The 25,556-nt window shown below is 36.5% G+C and overlaps 1 protein-coding gene across 1 annotated transcript in view; it reads left to right on the forward strand.

The window, feature by feature from the left end:
• Nucleotides 1-25,556, forward strand: part of ZFAND4 (zinc finger AN1-type containing 4) — an 83,150-nt gene that overhangs the window by 2,578 nt on the left and 55,016 nt on the right. The window contains 3 exon segments of the mRNA XM_087824261.1: nt 15,205-15,280; nt 16,534-16,601; nt 20,073-20,271. Of these exon segments, the coding sequence (XP_087680387.1) occupies nt 15,205-15,280; nt 16,534-16,601; nt 20,073-20,271 (343 nt within the window).

The raw sequence follows: 25,556 nt of genomic DNA on the forward strand, positions 1-25,556 counted from the left end.
TATATTTAATTTAATAAGAAACTCCCAAACCATTTCCAGAGTGGCTCTACCATTTTGTATTCCTGTGAGGAATGTCTCAGAGTTCTAGTTGCTGTGCATGCTCATCAGCATGTGGTATTGTGTGGATTGCTTTTGTTTTTGTTTCTTTTTTGCATTCTAATAGATAGCGGTGATATCTGTTTGTGGTTTTACTTTGCATCTCCCTAATGACTAATGATATTGAGCATCTTTTTATTTGCTTATTGGTTATCTGTGTGTCTTCTTCAGTGAAATGTCTATTTCATCTTTGTCCATTTTTAAATAAAGTTGTTTTCTTGTTGTTTTGAAAGTCCTAGTAGTTTTTAATTTTTCATTATGGTTTCTTATGTCTTCTTTGACCACTGAATTATTTAGAAGTGTACTGTATTTCCCCACTTAGGTGAATTTTTAAAAATTTTTATCATTAATCACTAATTTAGTTACACGTGGTCAGAGTAAATAGAATACTTATGATAAACATGGTATTCATATGTACAGTTGTTTTTGAATATTAGAGCAGTCTGGGGCTCTTTAAAAAAATCATGTGTGGTGTAGAAGAAACAGGAAAAAATTGATGAGATGTATTATTGATGTGACAAGTTCAAGTGCAACATCTTCAAAGGTAGAATCAAACAGACTTCTGATTCTGGCCATATGGTAGAAACGTGTCCTAAAACAGAACACATAAATTCTGGGTAAATGTTTTTTTGAGTTTTTTTAATCCTTACCCAAGGATATTTTTTCCATTGCTTTCAGAGTGTGGAAGTGAGGGAGGGGGGGAGAGAGGGAGAGAGAGAGAGAAACATTGATATGAGAGAGACACACCAGTTGGTTGCCTCCTGCACGTGCCCTGACCCGGGTCTGGGGATCGAGCCTGCAACTGAGGTACGTGCCCCTGGCTGGAATCTAACCCAGGACACTTCAGTCCACAGGCCAGCACTCTAACCACTGAGCCAAACCAGGTAGGATGGTAAAGGTTTTTTTAACTACCTTTTTTAGTGTGTGTTTCAACTTGTATTAATATAATGGAAATAAAAAGAAGCCTGAGGTGACAATATATAATTCTTCAAGAACAGATGGTATAGCAGGTGTTTGTTTCAAAAGCATCTCCCAATCTCTGGTGACTCCACAGCTTGAGGCAAACGGGAAAGGAGAGAAAATCTGTTACCTTAGTACAATGGGATGTTAGCTCAGAGATAAATATTTGTTTCCCAAACCCCTGAACCACCATGTTTGTAGTTGTTTTGTTTTGTTTTCCCACCTACTTTGTGACACTACAAGGTGCTCTAGGATCATCTTACATATTCCTTCCTCTGTCTTAGAATCAGCCATTTCTTCAAGAAGCCATGGTTCTTTTTATTGGACTATGGTACTAGAAACCAATATCTGGGCATGACAGTTGATTTTTAAACAATAATAGAAACCAGAAGACAGTAGAATATTATCTTCACAGTGCTGAGAGAAATAACAGTCTCCACCTAGAATTAAATTTATCTTTCAAGGATGAGGACAAAATATAGACCTTTCCAGAAACACAAAACTTGAATTTTCCAACAACAAATTCTTGCCAAAGGAATTTCTGAAGGATGTATCTTAGAAGGCAAATGATCCCTAAAGGAAGTTGATGATGCAAGATGGAATGGTTATCAAAATGTCACATTTATGGGTGAACCGAAATAAATATGTATTTAATAAAACAAACCAATAAATATGACGGTTTGAAAAAATCATTTTAAAATCCTGATAACAATGACAAGGTAGAGTTTTGTATAACGAGAGTGCTAAGACTCTTAGTATTGTTCAAGAGGAAGTTAAAGAGTGATTAACTTTAGACTTAATTTTATTAAATATGGTTACTTAAATTTCTAGAGTAATCAGAGATTAGAAATAGTTATATAATTTCCAAATGATAAAAGTGCCTCCGCATCTTCCATCTATCTAAATTAATACATAAAGGAGGCAAGTAGTTAAAGCAGGATAATTAGAAAGCTCAAAGTAAGATAATGAAAATGAATAGAAATATATCAGTAATTCCAATAAGGTAAAATGGATAAAGCTCTCTAATTGAAAGACAACTGATAGACTGCTTAAAAAAAATTCATATGAAGTGCTTTTTTACAAGAGACCTAATCTAAAATATAAGGACTGCAAATGTTGAAAGTAAAAGGATTGAAAGGTATACCAGTCAAATATTAACCTAAAGAAAGATGGTGTTTCTGTATTAATAAAATTATTATATAAAATACCTTTAAAAGTGAGACATGTGAACAAGTCACTTAGAGGGATATTCATAGTAGTCTTGTTGGTAATGTCAGAATTCTAGAAACAACTCAAATGAGTACACTAGAATGGATACACTGTGGTATATGTAAATATATGTGTCATATATTATAATTGAATTCTATGGGATAGTTCACAACAAGGAAACTAATGGAATAACAGTCTCCTGAATGACGTGGATAAATTAAAAACAATGGTCAGTAATAAAAGTGAATCATAAAGGAACACATACTGTGATTCCACATATATAAAGATCAAGAATAAAGGAAGAGAGGACTACAAAAATCAGAAAACAATAAAATGCAGTAACTACATACATGTTGATAACTACTTTAAATGTAAATGGATTAAATGTTCCAGTCAAAAGACATAGGGTGGCCCTGGCCAGTGTGGCTCAGGTGGTGGAGCATAGTCCTGTTCACCAAAAGGTGTCAGGTTCCACCCCTGGTCACCAGGTTTCGAGTTCAGTCACTGTCGGGGCATGTGCAGGAAACAACTGATCCATGTTTCTCTCTCTCTCCCTCTCTCTCTCTTTTTCTCTCTGAAAAAAAAAAAAAAAAAAAAAAAAGACATAGGGTAGCTGAATGAAGATGAAAACAAGACCATTAAATATACTGTCTACTAGAGACCCACCTCAGATTGAAAAAGACACACAGCCTAAAAGTAAAGGAATGGAAAAAGATACTTGATATATATGGAAATGAAAAAAGATACTTTTATCAGACAAAATAGACTTTATTTATTTTTAAACATGTTTTTATTGTTTTTAGAGAGAGAAGAAGGGAGAAAAAGAGAGAGAGAGAGAAACATCGATGTGAGAGACACTTCGATTGCTTGCCTCCCGCACGTGCCTAGACTGGGGCTGGGGTTGGAACCCAAAATGCAGATATGTGCCCTTGGCTAGGAATTGAACCTGAGACCCTTGACCCTTCCATGAGCAGGGCTCTTCTACTAATTCTCATATACACCCTTGTTCTCTTATGAGAGTAATGTATTTTTAAATTTTTTTGGTAGATTCCTTTTTTTAAAGTTAAGGAAGAGTCTTTCTGTTACTGGTATTTGAAAACATTATTACTTTAACAACTGGCTCCAGAAGTTTCTTTTGAGTGAGAACTTTGGGAAGCACACTTAGATAAGTTACTTGAATTAGAAGGCAAATCTTCAAAGTGTGAATATCAGAAGTGGACCACAGCCTTCTTTTCCCCCAGTGATGTAAAATGATGAGTATGCTGTTCATGTGAAAAGAAAATGGGAGGCATTTTTTTGGGCTTCTTATTGGATGAAGAAACTAGAAAACTGAGAGGTTCAAAGGCTAAAGTGGCAAATAGAAGCAGTGAGATTGTGTGATGGTAAATTTTATGTGTCAACTTGACTGGGCCATGGAATGCTCAGACATTTGCTCAAACATTATTCTGAGTGTTTCTGTAAGGGTTGTTTTGGATGAAATTAACATTTAAATCAGTGGACTTTGGGTAAAGTAGATTACCTTCCATAATGTGGGTGTTCCTCCTCAAATTAGTTTAAGAACTGCATAGAATAAAAAGACCAGCCTTCCTTGAGCAAGACAGAAGTCTCCAGACAGCCTCAGACTTCATATGCAACTTTGGTTCCTCCTGGTTGTATAGTAGACAGGTTTCAAACTCATACTGGAACATTAGCTCTTCTGAGTCTCTAACCTGCCAGCTTACCCTGCAGATTTTGGACTTGCCTGCCTCCGTGAGCCAATTTCTTATCGACCAATCAATCTCTCTCTCTCTCTCTTTGGAGAACCCTGACTAATACAGATAGTGAGAAGCTGAGATATTACATGTACTAATAGAGGAATGGAAAATCCCTAGAACAGAATAGTTAAAGGTTGTCAAACTCATTACTGTTGCATTTAAAGTCTTTCCTATACATATCTTTAACCTTGTCTTTCATTATTCTCCATTTTATTAATTTTACTTGAGGCACACTTTCCTTATTGCTCTTTCTTCAGTAAGTCCAGTTTCTTCCTGCTTGAAGGCATCTCCTCTTTCAGATATCCTTACTGTTTCTTCCCTACCTTATTAAAATTCTCACATGTCATTTCCTCATGCCTTTTCTTGACCACTCTTAAAAACTACACTCAACCTAGGCCATCTCTTTATCTTGCTGTATTGGTTTTCATTGCATTGAGTCACCTAGCATGATATAAAGTGCATGATAAGTGCATAAATAAATGAATTTATTATCAGAATTATATTTATCTGTCTTAAGTAAAATCTAAGTTTCATGAAGGCAGAGTCTTTCTTCTTATTCACCAATATATTTTTAGCTCAGAATAATGTCTCATAAAGAATAGGCATTGAAATATTTAATGAATGAAGGAGTAAAGGAAATCAGAATGATGTTTAATTATTCTTACCTATATCTAATTGAAACATGGTCTTCTGGTGTAGATTATTTTTCTATTTGTGACTTTAAAATATGAAATCCTCTTTATGTATATACCATTCCTTCTCTAGTTCATTCTCATAACCCTTTTCCTACAATTATTTTTTTCCTGAAGTGACTACATTTCTATAGTGTTTTCAAAAGCACTTTTAAGATTTTTGTTTTAAAAGTTTGTATGTAATGTGTGTACTTATCACATAATGTAACCTTAACAAGTAAAGTTGTAATTGACATAGTTGTAGCTGACATGTGCATTCAGTATAACAAGAAACCAGGAATGGAAATTATTTTCAGTATATTGATTTCCTCAATTTGTTTTTTAAATAAATGTTTATTTAAGTTAATAAACTCTATATGTTAGAACAATTTTAGGTTCACAACAGAATTGAGCAAAAAGTAGAGTTCTCAACATACCTAGCCCAAGCAGAGGGAACCACAAGCTGTGGAGTGTGGAAAACTACAAACAGAGTACTCAAGGGTAGTCACAAACAGCATCTGACATTGGCCTGCACAAGAGACTGTCCAAAAGACTGGGAGTCCTAGTAGATCCATCTAATATATAGGAACAAATTCAAACAGGCAGCCAAAATGGGAATACCAAAAAAAAAGTCCCAAATGAAAGCACAGAAGAATTCTCCAGAGGAGCTAAATGAAATGGAGATAAGCAATCCATCAGATATAGAGTTCAGAATGCTGATCACAAGAGTGCTAAACAGCGTGAGAAAAGAAATGGAAACTATGAAGGAAATTAAGAATGACATAGTAGAAATTAAAAAAAACCAAAACATTGGAAGGAATAAACAGCAGATTAGGGGAAACTGAGGGTCAGATCAGCGAATTAGAAGGCAAGGTAGAAAAAAATCAAGAACCAAAAAGAAAAAACAATTAAAAAACAGGACGACAGTTTAAGGGAGCTGTGGGAAAACTTGAAATGTAACAATATTCACATCATAGGAGTGCCAGAAGATGTAGAAAGTAAGCAAGATGTATTGAAGCTGTTTGAAGAAATAATGGCAGAAAACTTCCCTCACCTGGTCAAAGAAAAAGTCACACAAGTTCAGGAGACGCAGAGAGTCCCAAGCAAGAAGAACCCAGAAAGGCACATACCCAGACACATCATAATTAAAATACCAAAAATTCAAGATAAAGAATCTTAAAGTCAGCAAGAGAAAAGCAATCTGTTACCTACAAAGGAGCTCACATAAGGCTGTCAGATGATTTCTCATCAGAAATTCTACACACCAGAAGGGAATGGCATGAAGTATTCAAGGAAATGCAAAACAGGGATCTGAAACCAAGACTACTCTATCCAGCAAGGCTATCATTCAAGCTAGATGGTGAAATAAAGAGCTTCCCAGACAAAAAAAGGCTAAAGGAGTTTTATCGCCACCAAACTAGCATTGCAAGAAATGTTAAAGGGATTACTGTAATAAGAAGTAGAAATAGAACAAGAAACATAGGCATAAAGAAATAAAATGGCAATAGATAAGTACCTATCAATAACTTTTAATATAAGTGGATTAAATGCTCCAGTCAAAGGACACAGGGTAGCTGAATAGATAAGAAAACATGACCCAAATATATACTGTCTACAAGAGACCCACCTCAGAACAAAACACAGGCTGAAAAAAACAAAGCAAAAATCTTCTGGAGGACTTGAAAGGAGAGATTGACAGCAATACAGTCACAGTAAGGGACTTTAACACCCCACTGACTTTACTGGATAGATCTTCTAGACACAAAAAAAACCAACAGGGAAACAGTGACTCTAAATGAAACACTAGATCAGATGGATTTAATTGACATTTATAAAACATTTTACCCAAAAGCTGCAGAATAGGCATTCTCCTCAAGTGCACATGGGACATTCTCTAAGGTAGACCACATGTTAGGACACAAACCAAGTCTCTTCAAGTTTAAGAACATTGAAATCATATCAAGCATCTTCTCAGACATTTACACCATGGAATACTATGCACCTGTAAAGATGAAGAGTCCCTTACCCTTTGAGACAGCATGGTGGGACCTAGAGAGTATTATGCTAAGTGAAATAAGCCAGTCAGAGAAAGACAAGTATCACATGATCTTGCTCATTCATGCAATCTAATGAACAAAATAAACTGATGAACAAAATAGATCCAGAGACATGGAAGCATGGAACAGACTGACGAATCTCAGAGGGAAGGCAGAGGTTGGTTGGTGGGGAGAGAATAACCTTAGAACTTAAATGCACATATGCATAACCCATGGACACAGACAATAGTGTGGTAAAGGCCTGGAGGGGGGTGTGCAGGGTGGAGGGGACCAATGGGGGGGAGGGGACATTTGTAATACTTTCAGCGATAAACACCAATTAAAAAAAAAAGTAGAGAGTTCTCATATACTCCATATACCACACCCCCCTCACCCCACCCACACACACCTCCCCCACTCTCAACATCCCACACCAGAGTGGTTCCTTTGTTATAGTTGATCAGTGATTTTCATCTAAAGTCTGCAGCTTACTTTAGGGTTCACTGTTGATGTTGTACATTCAGTGGGTTTTTACAAATGTATAATGACACGTATTCACCATTGTATTATACAAAATAATTTCATTGCCTTAAAAATCCCCTGTGCTCTGCCTGCCTTCCTCTCTGCAAGCCCTGGCAACCACAGTGTTTTTGCTGTCTATTCCAGTTTTCCCTTTTCCAGAATGTCATATAGTTGGAATTATATAGTTTGTAACCTTTTCAGATTGGCTCCTTTTGCCTAAAAATGTTTGTTTACATTTCCTCTATCTTTTCGTGCCTTGATAGTTCCTTTATAGCACTGACTAGTATTCCATTGTTTTCATACACCACAGTTTGTTTGTTTATTCAGCTACTGAAGGACTTCTTGGTGGCTCTCAAGTTTGGGTGCTGTAAACATCTGTGTGTGGGCTTTAGTGTGGGCATAACTTTAACTCGGGCAAATACCAAGGAGCATGGTTGCTGGATCAATATGGTAAGAGTATGTTTAGTTTTATAAGAAATTGCCAAAGTGGCTGTACCACTTTGCATTCCCATGAGCAGAGAAGGAAGCTTCCTGTTGGCGCACATCCTCGCCAGCACTGACAATGTCGATGTTTTGGGTTTTGGCCATTCAAAAATGTGTGTAGTGGTTTCTCACTGGCATTTTAATTTCCATTTCCTTAATGACATGATATTGAACATCTTTTCAAATGCTTACGAGCTGTCTATACATCTTTTTTGGTGAAGTGTTTGTTCAGGTATTTACCCCACTTTTAATTGGGTTGTTTGTTTTCTAATTGTTGAGTTTTAAGTATTCTTAAGTAATAACGCTTTATCAGATATGTCTTGCAAATATTTTCTCCCAGTCTGTGGTTTGTCTTCTCATTCTCTTGAGATTGTCTTTCATAGAGCAGAAGTTTTTAATTTTAATGATCTAGTTTATCAGTTATTTATTTCATGGATCATACTTTTGGTATTGTATCTAAAAAGTCATCACCATACGCAAGGTCATTTAGGTTTTTGCTTTTTGAAAATATATATTGATTTCAGAGAGAAGAAGGGAGAGGGAGAGTGAGAGAGAAATCTCAGTGATGAGAGAGAGTCATTGATCAGCTGCTTCCTGCACCCCCCCGCCCCCACTGTGGATCAAGCCTGCAACCCCAGCATGTGGATGTTCAGTTCTAGCAGCATTTATTGAAGAGTCATTGTACTGGAGACATGGTGAATAGGCTGGATATGCTTACCTAGGGTTCAGGGAAGATATCTAGGCTAGGGAGAGCAATTTGAGAGTCTGATATTTAGCTTGTAGGATGAGTTCTTCAAAAGATTAAGTCTACATTGAAAAAGAGAAGAGATCCAAGAGTACTGCAAAATTAAGAAGTCAGGGAGTTGAGGTTGAGCAGCCAAGGAGATTTAGAGGGAGTGTCAAAGAGGTAATATCAAAACCAAGAGAATGTGTTACCTTGGGAATAAAATATTTCTAGGAGGAGGGAGTGATTAGCCGCTTTGATAGGCCCAGTGGGAAGAGAATTGAGAATTGACTGTTGGATTTAGCAAATAGTTTAATTGGTGACTTTGATTGATGACTAAGTTGGTATTGGCCAGATTTCCACACTGTAAAGTTACTTTTTTAAAAAAAAAATCCTCACCCAAGGATATTTTTTCCATTGCTTTTTAAGACAGAGTAGAAGGGAGAGAGAGAGAAAGAAACTTCAATATGAGAGAGAGACATTGATTGGTTGTCTCCGGCACACGTCCCATCCCGGGACTGGGCACTTGGGACTGGGGATTGAGGATCGAGCCTGCAACCAAGACATGTGCTCTTGACCAGAATCAAACCCAAGACCTGTCAGCCACATGCTGATGCTGTAACCAGTGAGCAAAACCAGCTAGGGCTGAAGTTACTATTTTTATTTTTGTAATTATTAAATATCTTCTGGGGACTATTTTTATCTTCGTAATTAATAAATAGCTTGTGAGGCACTACCTTGATACTGTGCAAACATCCTGTTCTTATAATTTTTGCCAATAAGTTTCGTATTCATTGATCGCTTTGCCAGGAACATTTGTTACTGTAGTATTTACTTGATGATGATTTTTCTATTTCCCTTATTGCTTCTATATTTATTGGCAGTCTACTGTAAGGAAATGCTGTCCATTAGCCCTTATTACTTATTTATCCAAAAATTTGTATCATCATGGACTCATGAATATTTATTTTATTCTATCAGTTATAATATATAACTGTTATTTATTGCTGAATTTGCCACAAATTTAACTATCAAGAGTATCTTCAAATTGGTTCATATGTCCTTTTGAAATGTCCCGTTTATTTTTTAGGCATATCCTTGCTTTGTGTGGTACCACAAGATATTCCAGGTTCATCTTATATTTTTCCTGCCTTAGTCCTGGCATCAGTCATTTCTCTAAGGTTACTTTTATTGGGATTCTAAGGTTACTTTTATTGGGAATGTATTTAGATACCAAGATCCAAGTGCTAGGTGTGCTCATGGCTATTGGCCTGTCATTGCTTCTATGCCTTCATAATGGACAGAGATAGGAAATATGTATATTTACTACACACATATACACATACTTCTGTATCTATCCAAATTTTATATATGTTAAAAACCAGGATTTCATATAGATACCTCTAATTCCAATTTATCACCACAGTATTCATTCTAGCCTTTTCTCTCTCTTCATTTATAACTGCTTTCTTGCACATTGAGAAACTTGGTTCACATTATCCGCAATATATCTACTTATTTGCTCAAATTTACTGTATACATAAATTAGTTTAGAATCACCAACCCATACCTATGTAAGAAACAAATTTACTAACTAGAGTATTATACAGCCCTTCACCTATAGTATACAGTCAAAACATCTTTTTGACTGTATTTTCTTTATCCATTTATGTCTATAAACATTTAGGTTGCTTCTGTCTCTTGACTGTTATGGATAATGCTGCAATGAACATGGGTATGCAAATATCTCTTCCAGATCCTGATTTTTTAAAATATATATTCCCAGAAGTGGAATTTCTGGATCATATGGTAATTCTAATCTTAATGTTTTGAGGAGCCTTCATATTGTTTCACATTGTGGTTACACAATTTTATATTCCCACCGGCACTGCACAAGGATTCTAATTTCTTCACATCTTTGCCAACATTTGTGATTTTCTGGGGGTTTTTTTGTTTTGTTTTTTTGCTAGTGGACATCTTAATGGGTGATATCTTTTTTTTTTTTAAATATGTTTTTATTGATTTCAGAGAGAGGAAGGCAGAGGAAGATAGAAACATCAATGATGAGTCATTGATTAGCTGCCTCCTGCACGCCCCCTGCTGGGGATCTAGCCCCAAACCCAGGCATGTGCCCTGACTGGGAATCAAACCTTGATTTCCTGGGTCATAGGTCAATGCTTAACCCACTGAGCTACACTGGCCAGGCATGTGTGATATCTTATAGTGGTTTTGATTTGCATTTCCCTGGTGATTAGTGATGTTGACTATCTTTTCATATGCTTATTGGCCAACTGTATGTCTTCTTTAGAGAAAGGTCTATTCAGGTCCTTTGCTCGTTGTAAAATCAGATTTTGTTGTTGTTGTTCAGTCCACTGTAATTTGTTTGCCTTATAAGTCTGTGTGTGTGTGTGTGTGTGTGTTTAACTGTTGAGGATTTTTATCTTTATCACCAAAATCAAATAGTTCTGGGTAGAATTTCCCATGTACCTTGTAGGTCCTTTCAGTTTGTAAATTCAAGTCTTTTGGTCTTTTTTATTTCTGGAAGTCTTCCAGGATTATAGTTTTGTGTTTTTTATTAATTTTTTTTTTTTTTTCATTTTTTTTATTTCAGAGAGAGAAAGGGAGACGGAGAGAGAGATAGAAACATCAGTGACGAGAGAGAATTATCGATTGGCTGCTTCCTGCATGCCCCGTCCTGGGGAATCCAATCCAAAACCTGGGCATGTGCCCCAACTGGGAATTGAACCCTGCCTGACCTTCAGGTCCGTGGGTTGACACTCAACCACTGAACCACACCGGCCAGGCTCCAGGATTATAGTTTTAAATGTTAGTTTGTTTCACTGTTTTGTTTTTCTTTTCCAGGGACTTTGATAATATTAATATTATTCCTTCTTGGCCTATCTTTTATTTCCACTACTTTATCTCTGATCCTTCTTTCTTCTTTCTTTATGTAATTTTCATTCTCTTGGTTGTTTTTCTGCTTTGTCCCTCACTAAATATGTATTTTAGTCTATTATCTCTTGGTATCTTGTAATTTATTCTTTATTTTTGAGGTAATTTTATCTTTTTCCTTCATTTCTTTTCTAAGTTTAGCCAGATATTTTTTCCATTTTTCCTTTATTTATTTTTGGATATTTTCTGTTCTTAATTTTTTAAAAAATAAATTTACCTTAAAAATTTATTTTTAAATTAAAAAAAAAAACTTTATTGTTGAGAGTATTACAGATGTTCCCCCTTCCTTCCTCCATTGCCCCCTTTCACCCATTTCCTGCCCTGCCCCAGGCCTTCACCACCCTATTGTCTGTGTCTATGGACAGTGCATATGTTCATATAAATTCTTTGGTTAATCTCTTCCCACCCCCCACCCCATCCCCCTTCCCTCTTCCCTCTGAGATTCACATGATCTGAGATATGTGATATTTGTCTTTCTCTGACTGGCTTATTTCACTTAGCATAATACTCTCCAGATCCCTCCATGCTCTCTCAAAGGATAATAGGTCCTTCTTTTTTTACAGCTGCATAGTATTCCATTGTGTAAATATACTACAGCTTCTCCCCCCCCCCATCTACTGATGGGCACTTGGGCTATTTCTAGATCTTAATTATTGTAATAACACTGCTATGAACATAGGAGGAAGGAAGAGAGAAAGAAAAGAAAAAAGAAAAGAAAAGGAAAGAAAGAGAGAGAAAGAAAGAAAGAGAGAGAGAGAGAGAGAAACACATTGATGTGAGAGAGAAGCATTGAATGGTTGCCTCCCACACATGCTCGACTGGAGATCAAACCCACAACCTGGTTATGTGCCCTGACCAGAATCGAACCTGCAACCTTTCATTGTACAACCAACTGAGCTACATCATCCAGGGCTCTATTCTTAATTCTTGAATTTCTGATTCAAAGCATTTTTCTTAAATATCTTCAAATGCTTAAGTTTGGGATATGGCCTTATAGTTGTCTTCTTCTTTATGGTTATTTTTCTGGGTAATATTTACTGTGATTGATAGGTATAGAATTTTGTTTGCTCGTTTTTACTATTAACTCTACATGGATATGTTAATTTTTATCTTGATTTTTGTGGTATAGGGGTGTTTTACAGATTCTGTTTAATGGTGCTCTCCCTATCAGTACAACAATGTTCAGATATTTTAGTAGATGTTTTATGTTTTCTTGTGAGGGGAGGAGTTGTGAGTCCTCCAGTTTAGGGTTCTGTTTTGCCTTTTGTTCCTTTTCCCCTTTTCTACTAGATTAATAAAGGATGCTCTTCCTCTTTTTTTTTTTTTGCCCCCCCCCCCCCACACTACTCACCCCTCCATATCCCCTTTCCCGAGCTCCTTCAAATTGCTTGGTTTTAAAGTCCCTTCCTTGTTGTCACTGAGCGCCTTTGTAGACTTTTCAGACTCAGAATGGCCATCTTTTTCTTTGTGATGGTTTTATGTTGAACTTATATGTCACTTGCTTCCCTCTGTGTTCTCCAAAATTTTTCTCAGTGAGCCCTTAAGGAGTGGGAACATGGGACTCCCTACACTGGGAATGGGTCATTGCCCCTTTTTATTACCACCTGTTATAAAGTTTGATCATTCTCTGACTTCAAGTTATGAGGGCTAGGGTAATGGTTTCGTTGTATAATTTCCCTTCTTTTTGTTCTGTATTGTTTTGGGAGGAAATATTGGAACATGGGAACTACATTTCAGCATTGTCTTTAATTATCCATAAGTCTCACTGACTCTGGTTTATTTTCTAAATGCAGGTATGAATACGTTCTCAAACACAAATGTATCTATGTGAAAACTCTAAAAAAGACAAAGCAAACATGCTTGAGTCATTATTAGAATTAGATGAGTTTATTCGGATGGGACCCTCTTGATGGGATTAGTGCCCTTATGAGAAGAGACACCAGAAAGTTCCCCTTCTCTGTGTACACTGGGAAAGAAAAAGTCATGTGAGCACACAGAAAAATGTCAGATGCCTACAAGCCAAGAGAAGAGGCCTCAGAATGCAACCTACTTTGCTAGAATGTTGATCTTGGACTTTCTAGCCTCTAGAATTATAGAATCTGTTCTTAACCTTTTGGGTGTATTTCCTTTTAAAACATTTTTTGTGTTTAACAAATGGATAGCACTTTAATATATATTTGTCATAATTTATTTACCCAATCTTCTATTAAGAGATATTTTCACCTATCCAATTATTCACTATTATAAACAAAGCTCTGATAAATAATCTATGAGTGTGAGTATATATGCAAATAGCACTGTTGCTATTCTAGTCAACTTATTTTATAGTATTACAAGCAAAAGTAATTAGAGAAGGCAGTATGTGACATGTTTGAAAAAGATTTTCATCAATATGAGTATCCATTAAATGTTCTGTATAGATAATGCTCACTTTCTGGCTAGTACAGTGCAGATATTCTCTGGGCATTCAAATGTGCAGTTTGCAAAACAAGTTAATTATGCTGGAATGTGGGATCTGCCTTAATAGTCCTTTAACATCACAGAAATGTAAAGAAACGGTCTTGCAGACTATAATTTTTAGCATTGAAAATTGCTCGTAATATACCTCCCCCAGATTGAATTATTCTGTAATTAGTGTTCAGGCTCTACATAAAAAGCATGTGAATATATAATTGTAACTGTAATCACATACAAACACAGGTGGAAGGAATTTTCTAATATATTAATGTTTTCTATTGGAAATTATATTTTCTGTTGTCCTTTTTCAAAATTATTGACCTTTCTATTTACAAGAGATGTGAAAGATGCCATCTTAACCACTAAATAAATTTACATGTAAACAATCATCATCTTACGTGGACATGTTACTCTTGGAACAGATTTTTAGACTACAAACTCCTAAGGACAGTAAACTGTGTGTTCCATATTTTTTTACTTAGCTATAATTGACATACTATATTAGTTTCAGGTGTACCACATAATGATTTAATATTTGTATGTATTGCAAAATAACCTCCAAAGTAAGTCCAGTTAACATCCATCAGCATACACTTAGAAAAGTTTTTAAATTTTTTTTAATTTAAAATTTATTTATTTATTTATTTTTAGAGAAAGAGAAGGTTGGGGGAGAGAAACATCAATTTGTTATTCCTCTTATTTGTGCATTCATTGGTTGATTTTTGTATGTGTCTTGACCAGGGGATCAAACTCACAACCCTCGCATATCAGGGTGACACTCTAACCAGCTGAGCTACCCAGCCATGGAAAAAGGTTTTTTTGCCCTGTGATGTAAACTTTTAAGATCTCTCTTAGTAACTTTTAGATATACAATACAATATTATTATAGTACCTATCTTGTACATTATATCCCCATGATTTATAGCAGGGAGTTTGTACATTTTAACCACCTTTACCCATTTCACCCATCTCCATTCATACTTTTATCCCTGAATATAACTGAATGAAGACTGTGCTTTGCAGCATTTAGAACTGTCTTCTAGGCCTTAAATGTCATAGTCATAGTACTTTGTTTCAAGGTCAGAGAGTTACTGAACCATACTGTTCTTTTCTAAAATGAGTGGATTGGACTACATCTACATTTAGCCATGCCTTTTACCCATGATTCTGTAAATTTTAGCTAAGTACTCAGCATTCAGTATAGAAGTGTGTTTAATTTCTTATTCCCCCTCACCCCCTCCTCTGCTTCATTATTTTTTTCATTTCATATATAGCTTTTTATCATACTTTTTAGAAGATTCTGTTGAATTTTTAACCAGTTTTTATAACCTTTCCCTAAGGTATACCCATCTGTCAACAGCACTTAATCTGGAATAACGTGGAACTTGAAGATGATTATTGCTTAAATGATTACAAGTGAGTGTAATTGCATATTAGCTGATTTACAGATTCAACATTATGACTTCATATAGTACCGTTGTTTTTCTTCTGAATCCTTGGATCATGTCTCCTCTTCTGAATAGTTCTGTTTCCTAGATTTCATTGTAAATCCTGAACTAAATAAACTGATGAACAAAATAGAAACAGAGGCATGGACACATGGAACAACTGTCAGAGGGGAGTGGTGAGGGAGGACTGGATGAAAAAAGGTGAAAGGATTATCCAGAAAACATATATACATAACACGCAGACACAGACAACATTGTGGTGGTAGAGGGAAGGGGGGGTAGGTGGAGGTGGGCAGAGGAGGAGACAATGGGGATGGAAAGAGGCTTTGCTTGGGGTGATGGGCACATGATGCAGCGTGCAGGTGATGTGTTATTGAGTTGTACACTTGAAACCTGTATGGTTTTGTGAACAGTGTCACCCCAATAAATGCAATAAAAAAAAAAGATGTGTTGGCTCAGTACCCCATACTACCTGATCCTTTCCTTTGAACCTTTGTTTTACTTTTTCATTACTCTAAGCTATTCTCCTTCCCTTTTAGATCTTTCTCTTCTCATCTTGTGTTCTTGCTTCTTTCTTTGAATATTGAACCCTTTCCCACCTGGCTAGGCTTCTTTTCTTTCCATTTTCGCAAGTATTGGGTGAGAGAGCGCTGCTCTTCACCAAGTCTTTCACTTTTCACTAAGCCCTTCTTCTGTTACTAAGTGACACTGTATGCAACAGTGATTGCAGGTATTATTGTCTGACTTTTTATCTTTTTATCTCCCTCCTCTCACATAAATCACTCTTAGGAAAAGAGCAAAATGTCAAAGACAATGTGGAAGAGCATTGGGAGACCTGTAGATTTGCTGTTTTTCTGTTTCCTATTTTATTAAATATATCTGCTATTTTCTAACACATTGGGTCTTGAACAAGCTTTTCTTGTTGGGGACTTTTTTTCCTTACATGTAAAATGAAGAGGTTAAACAGCATGATCACAGAGGTCCTTTCCAGTACCTTTATTCTGAGATTTCATGTCGTATTTAAGGGTTATGAAAACTTCTTCACTTTTTCATTATTTATATAAGTAAATAAGTTAACATTTTATATTTGTGCACATTGCTATATCCTTACATTCTAGAGGACAGGCACTATGCCTGGTAAAGCAGAACATAATTACATATATGTTTAACAGTGAGTGCGTTTTGATGATTGTAGTTTATTTTTGTGTTAACTATCCACAGCATTGCAGAAGGCTGTACCTTGAAGCTGGTATTGGCTATGCGTGGTGGACCTATAAATACTAGAAGAGGTAGGCATATGTTAAAATTATGTATATTAAAGTAATTTGACAATAACAATCTTTAAGCCAGTTGGTATCCTTATGTTTTGTAGTAAGGTTCTCTTTTGGCTATTAGGTTTTAGAAGAACCACATTTTTCTTTCTAGGCATTGTTCTTTAAAGCCTAAATGAACAGAGGTAGGAACTCCTTTCCAGAAAGTCTAACTATTCGTGATTCAATTCAGGGAGATTTAAAAATAAGCATCATCAATATAGGGAAGGGAAATTGATGCATAGTACAGATGTTGTTATTGTGTCTTGTTGCTTTTTTTATCCACTGATTCTTTAATTCCTGGGGTAATGATTTTTATAGAAACTTCCAGGATGTCTGTTAGCCTGGTCTGTGATGTATTTGGATTTCATGGGTATTATCATGGCCCTGTTGAATCCTTTTTCAGAATGTGGGCAGCCCCTGGGAGTTCGTTCGTTCGTTCGTTCATTCATTCATTCATTCATTCATTCATTCATTCATTCATTCATTCATTCATTAACTCAGCAAGTACCTTTTGAGCATCTAGTAGATGTTCAATGCAATATTTTATGAGAGAAAATGTCCCTACTTCATGAAAGTGCCCACAATAAATGTGTAAAGAATTGATGTCGCCCTAGCTGGTTTGGTTTAGTGGTTAGAGCATCGGCCCTCAGACTGAAGGGTCCCGGGTTGGATTCTGGCCAAGGGCACGTACCTCGGTTGCAAGCTCGTTCCTGGCCCCAGTCAGGGCATGTGCAGGAGGCAACCAATCAATGTGTGTCTCTCACATTGATTTTTCTCTCTCTCTTTCCCTTCTACTCTCTCTGAAAAAGAAATGGAAAAAATATCCATGGGTGATGATTAAAAAAAAAAATTGATGTCATTTCAAGCAGTTGTAAATGCTGTGGAGGAAATAGGGTAGTGAGATAGTCTGTGGAAGCAGGGTGGTAGGAGGATGATTTTGGAAGGGTCCTGGGAGAAGGTGATGTGAGCAGAGACTTGGCTAACGAGAAAGTTCTATGCATGGGAAGAATGGGGAGTGTTTACATTGGTCTCTGATTCAGATATGCCACATGAATCCCACCAGATAGAGGCTTCCTTAGACTGCCCAGAGCAGTCCTCATTTGGGGGAAGGCCTTCATATTTATTTGAGCCTTCTTTAACCAGAAAACTGAAAGTTCACTATTGATTTCACTGCTGTCTTATTTCTTCCGCAAGTCAAATTTTATCTCCACGGTTTGAATTTTAGTTAGAAATTAAAGTTATTGCCATCTTTTACTAACTAACTACTTCAAGAGGATTTTGTGAGATATGTTATTTTGGCTGTTTAATTATTTTGGAAAAGATGAAAATAATGTTAGAGCTGATCAATTAGCATTCCCAATATCAGGGGCTGTCTATTAATTGGAACTTACGAAATTGTCCTATGTTGACATAAGTTGATGTCTGTAGTACCAATTCTGAGGTCAGTACAAGAACCCTAAAGCATTTCCTGAGTCATTATTTTAAGATAGAATTACATAATGTTTAATGACGTGAAATCCATTGTATTATATTTTTGAAAGTTGGTTATTAGTGTATACTATTTTCTTTAAACCAGGGTTTTAATCAGAGCACCTACTTTCCTTACTAGGACTAAAATTATTTTATGTTTATGAGAAGGAGTGTAAGTGATTCTGATTTAAAATATATGTACTTTTAAAACTTAAAAAAATTAAAATGAAAGGCATCACTACCCTTTGATAATTGAAGCTTTGTAATACTTTTACCCCCCTGCAACTCTCTGTGCCTTATTTGTAAATTGAAAAATCAGCACTTAGAAATCGTCTGGGTTTTTTTTATATTTTAAATTAAGTTTTTAATAATTTTGCCTTTGTTGAATCAACATTTTTAAAATTAAAAGCTTGATGTTTTCTACCTTACATCATTAAAAACTTTGTGAGCCCAGATCTAAAACTTCTCCAGTGGTATTTGAGAAACCATATTTTTAAAGCTATTTAGCCTTACTTGAAACTTATGATTTAGAAAGTACATTTATCATCTGAGTTCTGGTAATACTTGACTTTTAAAATTGTTTTTGAATTAACCATTATCAAAACAGCACAGAAAATTCTTTCTAAAACTAAATTTTACCTTAAACTATATATGAAATGTTTTATACCTGGTGAAATCTAAATGATTTTTCTGTTATGAAAATGTGTGTGCATATACATACTCAAACCCCAGTGCCTCCCTAAGGAAGGTACACTGTGGATTTAAGTAGCTTTCATGTGGCATTAGTAATGGCAGTAGCATAGTTTTTTATTTCTCATGAACATAATGTGGAAAATACAGCATTAACTTAAAACTGGTAGGAACTTGTTTTCAAAATGTCTTTCAATATTTACCCATTTTGTACCTATGAAAGAGTCAATCAAAACATCCAAACATTTTTATAAAATAAGCTAAATCCTATTATATTTCTAAAGTTTTTGTGTTTTAGTAGTGGTGGTATTAAATTTAGGATATGGGAACATCTTTAATGTTTTTACCTTGTTACTTTCAGAGTTTAATATTTCTTATTGCTGTAACTTTAAAAGAGTAGTGCAGCAATGTGATTCTGTTAATATATAAACTACTTGAGTGAGAGTTATGGAGTTTGAGAAATTGTTGCCTCTTTAAGGAAAGAGCAAATGTTTCTTTAACTTGTCATGTCTTTAGGAACTAACATTTTTCTTTTCCTGGAACCATTACTTAGATGCCCAAATGTGGAGTTCAGGGGATTTTAGAACATTCACCCTATGAGCCAGCAACCTCTCTAGGCCCATTCCCACTACAGGAACACAGTCTGTGGCTGCTGTGGACAAGAGTGGGCGGTAATGATGACTGCAATATCACCCAAACCTGAGGACATCTTCAACTTCTGGAGCCCATCGTTGTGAGGGCTTTGCCCCATTCCTTGTGTTCCTACTGGACACATGGATGTATTCTAGGACAAAGGAGGGCAAAGTTGGGCTCCTGGGAAGATACTTATAACAAACAATATTCTGACCCTTACACACATTGCAGTTTTAGTACATAAGTAACCCCCTTGTTCCTGAATTATTGTGTACTTTTTTTTGGTTTTGCTTTTTTTTTAAAATCCTCACCTGAGGATATTTTTCCCATTGCTTTTTCAGAGAGAGTGGAAAGGAGGGAGAGAAGGGGGGCTGGGGGGGAGACATCGATTGGTTGCCTCCCCCAGATTGAGCCTGCAACTAAGGTACATGCTCTTGGCCAGACTTGAACCTGGGACCTTCAGTCCACGGGCCGATGCTCTATACACTGAGCCAAACCGGCTAGGGCAGACCAGAAACTTTTCAAAGAATATCATATATATATTGTATGCACAGGGTTGTTGTTCAAATTTACCACATTATGTCCTGTCACTGTACCAAAATGCATAAAACTTGATATAAATTGAAAGCTTGTTTATAATTTTTCCATTTGTAGTTCCTATGGAAGACCCACTTAGGGAGATGGCTGAGTACATGGATTCCAGTCGAGATGAGGTCTGGGAGAAGACCTCCTACAACAAACAAGTTACATTTTTGGTATACCGGGAAGGAGAGCAATTGAATTTCTTTCGTGTAGTAGATAGGGGAGATGGCACTTTAACACCATTATCTGAATCTTTAAGGTAAATAAATAGGTTTTCATTTGCGTGTCTCACTTAGAAAAGGAGAACATTATACAATACACTCCCTAAACCTTTATGTTTACCTGGTTTAGCCAAAATAATCTTATTATATTCACAAGACTGACTAAATTTCATGCATTCTCCTCTACTCCTTGGGTGCCAGGTATGTGATTCTGAAATTGCCCTTCATATGATTAATACTTAGAGAATACTTTTTAAAACTGAAATTTTTTTATGGAATTAGATTTTTCATACAAAAGATTTATTTCTGTAACATTATGAAACTTTAAGATGCCTACTAGATTATAGAGTCTTATTATAATTGTGTGTTATTATAATAGAAAGGGTTGAACCTAAAGTTGCTATCTTTTTTCAGAATTTAACTCTCCTACTTAAAGGTGGATAAATCTTGCTTCGCTAGTCTTGTTTTTCTACTCTATAAAAGGGGAAAGGGTTGTTATATTACTTATAAAATTAGAAGGATACAACCTAAAGGTACTTAGCTAGACAAAACAACAATTAGAGAATTGGACAAGGTAACTTATGTAAGTTTTTATGCACTCCATCTTGCTATGATACTTTATTGCCTTTCACTTAAGTCACTAAACATTTACTGAATTTTTATAGCCAGTCTCTACATTAGACACTGGGTTACAGAGATGATTATTCCTTCCTCTTGAAACATACAGTCTGCTATAAATGGTATCTATAATATACTGTTGGCAACTGTTATAAAAAGATATCAACATCTCTGGAAAACCAGATGAGAGGGCCTTCATTTTGCCTGAAGGGCCGGGAGTTAGGGATAACCTCTGAGAAGAAGCAATTGTAATAGAGGAGGAGTTTGCCAAACAGAGAAAGGAACAGTATTACAGGTAACTGAATTTAATCCACAACATAAAAAGCTAGTGGCAGACCATTCACAGGAAAGATAACTTGTAGTCTGGAGAACACAGTTTCTGTGGGTCTGGAGTCTAGGCACAGTTTAGCTGGGTGCTCTGCTTGGGGTCCCACAAGCTGCAATCATGGTATTGACAAAGGTGCACTCTTATCTGGAGGCTTGATTGGGGAAGACAGTCTGCTTTCAAACTCAGTCACATTGTTGTCGTAATTCATTTTCTGGTAGTTTTATGACTGAGGGCCATGGTTTTTTGCTGACTATTGGCTAGAGGCTGCCCACAGCTCCCTTTTGATGAACTCTAAGTCAACTGATTTGGGGCCTAAGTTACATCTGCAAAAATCGTTTAACTTTTTATCTATTCTGATGGCTAGATGTAAATCATAGGTCATGCCCACACTCAAGGGTAGAGTATACAGGGTGTGAAGGTCCTGGACCGGGAACCATGGGAATTCCTTTAAGATTCTGGCCGCCAGAGTGTTATGTGGAAGAAAGATTAGACTCCTTCTTTGTGGCTACAGAGAGCAGACTACAAATGGGTGTTGACTGTTGACTCTAATGTGTCAGGATATGGTTAGCACTACAAATGTGGAATAAACATTTGGGCTTGAAGTTGAGGAGAGGGCACAGTGAGAACTGCAGCTTAATCTGGTGTCTCTTGCTTGGCCATGAATAGAATCTCTTTATACCAGTTTCTCCATGTGCTAGCTCACTGTTGTTTTGGTTTTCTTTCTGAAGAACATTCTCTTTTGGCTCTCCTTTCTTAAAGGAGAGAATCTAAGCTCCCTAGCTTATCACGTAAGGACCTTTACTACCTTTCATCACCAGTTTTTCAGGTGTCTTTAATTTTGCCATGTTTTTCCACATCTATTTCCCTTTGCTTGAAAAGTCATTTTCTTTTTTCACTCCAATTTTTCCTCAGTCAACTTGTTACTGTTGTGTTTCAGACATTGTCTAAATGTTGTTGTGGATTTCAGTTAAAATTGTACAATTGTTCCTCTCAAGGCAATTTTTTATTTCTCTTTTCCTTTCTATGTACCTATCAGAATTGAACAAAAATAGAATGAACAAGAAAGGGGAATAGAAAACTTTCTGGTCATGCCTTGAAGGAAATTTGTCTTGCCTATTCTACAACAGGGGGTGGCAAACTTTTCTGTAAAAGGCCAGATAGTAACTATTTTAGGATTTTCAGGCTAAGAGATAAAATCAAGTGTAGGTACTTATATAATGAAGAGAAAAAAAATTTTTTCACAAGATTTTTCTGACAAAATTCAGAATATAAAAGTGATTCAGGTCTACTAATGAGAAGAATGGAATTCTATTTTGTGGGAACAATTTCGGGGGTAGAAAGCCAGTGTTGCCTATCAAATTTGCATAATCAGTTGCAAAAGTTCATTTCTTTAAAATCAATCTGTAATGACATTTTATATATTTTATCTTGGAAAGTTTCTTTCCACACAGATAGGTACTACCAAATACTCATAGGAGTTCATGAGTATGTGATTTTAATTGAGCATATTCATCACTTGGAAGGTGTTTATTGAATTCTGTTAGAGTCTACTGTTACTGTTTACCTATTTAAAATCTTTCTAAATAGGCTTTTAAATATGGAAATTTCCATCAACTTGCAGTGAGGTATAAAAATGCTGCTGGGAGTATACCTTGAGTTCAGAAAATATGTCTGTTGCAAATTTGTGTGGAAGTGGAGATCTCAATTAAAAAGAAATTTTTTTAATTGATTTGAGACAGAGAGAGAGACATTTATGGGTTGCCCCCCATACCCACCCCGACCAGGGATTGAACTTGCCACCTGGGCATGTGCCCTGATGAGGAATTGAACCAGTGACTTTTCAGTGCACAGGACTACATTGAACCAAACCACACCAGCCAGGGCTCACTTAAGTTTTTAACTTTGGAAATCATGACATTAGATGTGATCACAGTAATGCTAGTTGTAAAAATGATATTACTATAGTATAAATTTCTCACATAAGTACTGTTTTGCCTTGTAATATTAGATGGAATTCACTAAGAAACATTATCAAGCCCACAGCTAAAGCTAATTTCCAAAGGCATTTAGTGTTTGATATTAGCAGTTGAGGGTAGTTCTTTTTGCTCAGAAAAATTCAGTGATAGCTCTGAGCTAAAAAAAAATCACAATAAAACTACTACTGTCAAGCCATTGAACTGATGGCTAAGTCCATGAGACAAATGAAGTTTACCATTGACATAAGTGGTTCAATAATACATGATAGATTCAAATATTGGCCATAGAATACCTGCTGATGAATAACACAATTGACAAAACCTATGAGTAACCATAGGTTTTAAACACCTTACATTTTCATTACCTTTGTAAATTTGTTCAACTAAGCTTTTTTTCTCTCTACACATATATATACTGCATCAATTGTAGCAGATTTCACTTCAAGTCGTACTAAATTAGTGTTTTAGCAACTTCTTTGAAAATATTCTTAACTCTAGTTTTATGCAGCCTCTTCAAAGGGGCTAATTTTTCACTCACTTCAAACTTGGTATTTTTATTTAAAAAATTTTTTAATCTATATTGTTGAAAGTATTACAGGTGTCCCATTTTTTTCCCCTCCACTTGACCCCCTCCACTTCACTCCCACCCCCTCCTCAGGCCTTCAGCCCATTATTGACTGTGTCCATGGGTTATGCATATATGCATATAACTTCTGTGGTTAATCTCTTCCCACCCTCCACCCCCCTTCCCTCTTTCCTCTGAAATATGATCGTCTGTTGCATGCTTCAATATCTCCGGATCTATTTAGTTCATCAGATTCTTTTGTTCATTGGCTTCTTCTTAAAGAAGACCCTTCAACATTTCCTGTAGTGCTGGTTTGGTGGGGATGAACTCCTTTAGCTTTTGCTTATCTGTGAAGCTCTTAATCTGACCTTCAATTCTAAATGATAGCTTTGCTGGGTAGAGTACTCTTGGTTGTAGGTTCTTGCTTTTCATCACTTTGAATATTTCTTGCCACTCTCTTCTGTCCTGCAAAGTTTTTGTTGAGAAATCAGCTGATAGTCGTATGGGTGCTCCCTTGTAGGTAGGTAACTGCTTTTCTCTTGCTGCTTTTAAGATTCTCTCTTTGTCTTTAACCTTAGGTATTTTAACCCTTTGCGGTTGTATTAAACTTGGACATGGGTGTCGTACTGGTCGGAATTAATTTCCATTGAAAGAGCAGTGATACATAACATGCAAGATTATGAAGGATAAAGATAAACAAGAGAAATTATGAACTGATACATGAATGAATAGAGTTAAGATTCGTATGGTTCCTTGCTGTGGTGGCTGAGAGCAGACATACGACCGGAACGGTAAAAAAACTTTGGTGGCTGAGAGTAGACAAACAACCGCAAAGGGTTAATTATGATGTGTCTTGCTGTGGGCCTCTTTGGGTTCTTCTTGTTTGGGACCCTCTGTGCTTCCTGGACTTGTAAGTCTGTTTCTTTCCCCAGGTGGGGGAAGTTTTCTGTAATTATTTTTTCAAATAGGTTTTCAATTTCTTGCTCTCTTTCTTCCCCTTCTGGTACCCCAACAATATGAACGTTGGACCTCTTGAAGTTGTCCCAGAGGCTCCTTACACTATCTTCATATTTCTGGATTCTTTTTTCTTTTTGCTCTTCTGGTTGGGTGTTTTTTGTTTCCTCGTGTTCCAAATTGCTGATTTGATTCTCAGCATCCTCTACTCTACTGTTGATTCCCTGTAAATTATTCTTCATTTCAGCCACCACAGCAAGGAACCATACGAATCTTTATTATGTTATCAATTTTCTCAGTTGTTTTTGTAATAATATGCTTGAGCATCCTTATTAACAAAATTCTGAACTCTGTATCTGTTAGCTTGCTTGGATCTATTTCATTTAGTTCCTCTTCTAGAGATTTCTTCTGTTCTTTCCTTTGTGATATGTTTCTTTGCCTCCTGATTTTGGCTGCTTCCAAGTGTTTGTTTCTATGTATTAGGTAGAGCTGCTATGTCTCCTGGAATTGGTAGAGTGGCTTTGTGTAGTAGGTGTCCTGTAGGGTCCAGTGGCTCATCCTCCCAGTTACCTGAACTGGGCCTTCTAGGTGCTCCCCTGTGTGGGCTGTGTGCACTGTCCTTTTGTAGTTGAGCCTTGGTTGCTGTTGGCGTCACTGGGAGGAATTAACCCTCCAGCCAATCAGCTGCGAGGACCAGCTGAAACCACAACCAAAGAGCCTCTGGAGACACCCCTATGGAGCAGGATTTACTTAAGTGGAGCTTTGGTGTTCACCAAGTGCTCCCCTTGAGTGTGTCACTCATGGATGTGGTAGTGTTATAATCCAGTGTGGTAGAGTCTTATCACCAGGTGCACTGTCTCTGGGCCTCCTGGGAGGTGCAAAGTCAGCCTCTGC

Source organism: Miniopterus natalensis, chromosome 14 (assembly GCF_054644295.1).
Source record: "Miniopterus natalensis isolate mMinNat1 chromosome 14, mMinNat1.hap1, whole genome shotgun sequence".
Taxonomy (NCBI): Eukaryota; Metazoa; Chordata; class Mammalia; order Chiroptera; family Miniopteridae; genus Miniopterus; species Miniopterus natalensis.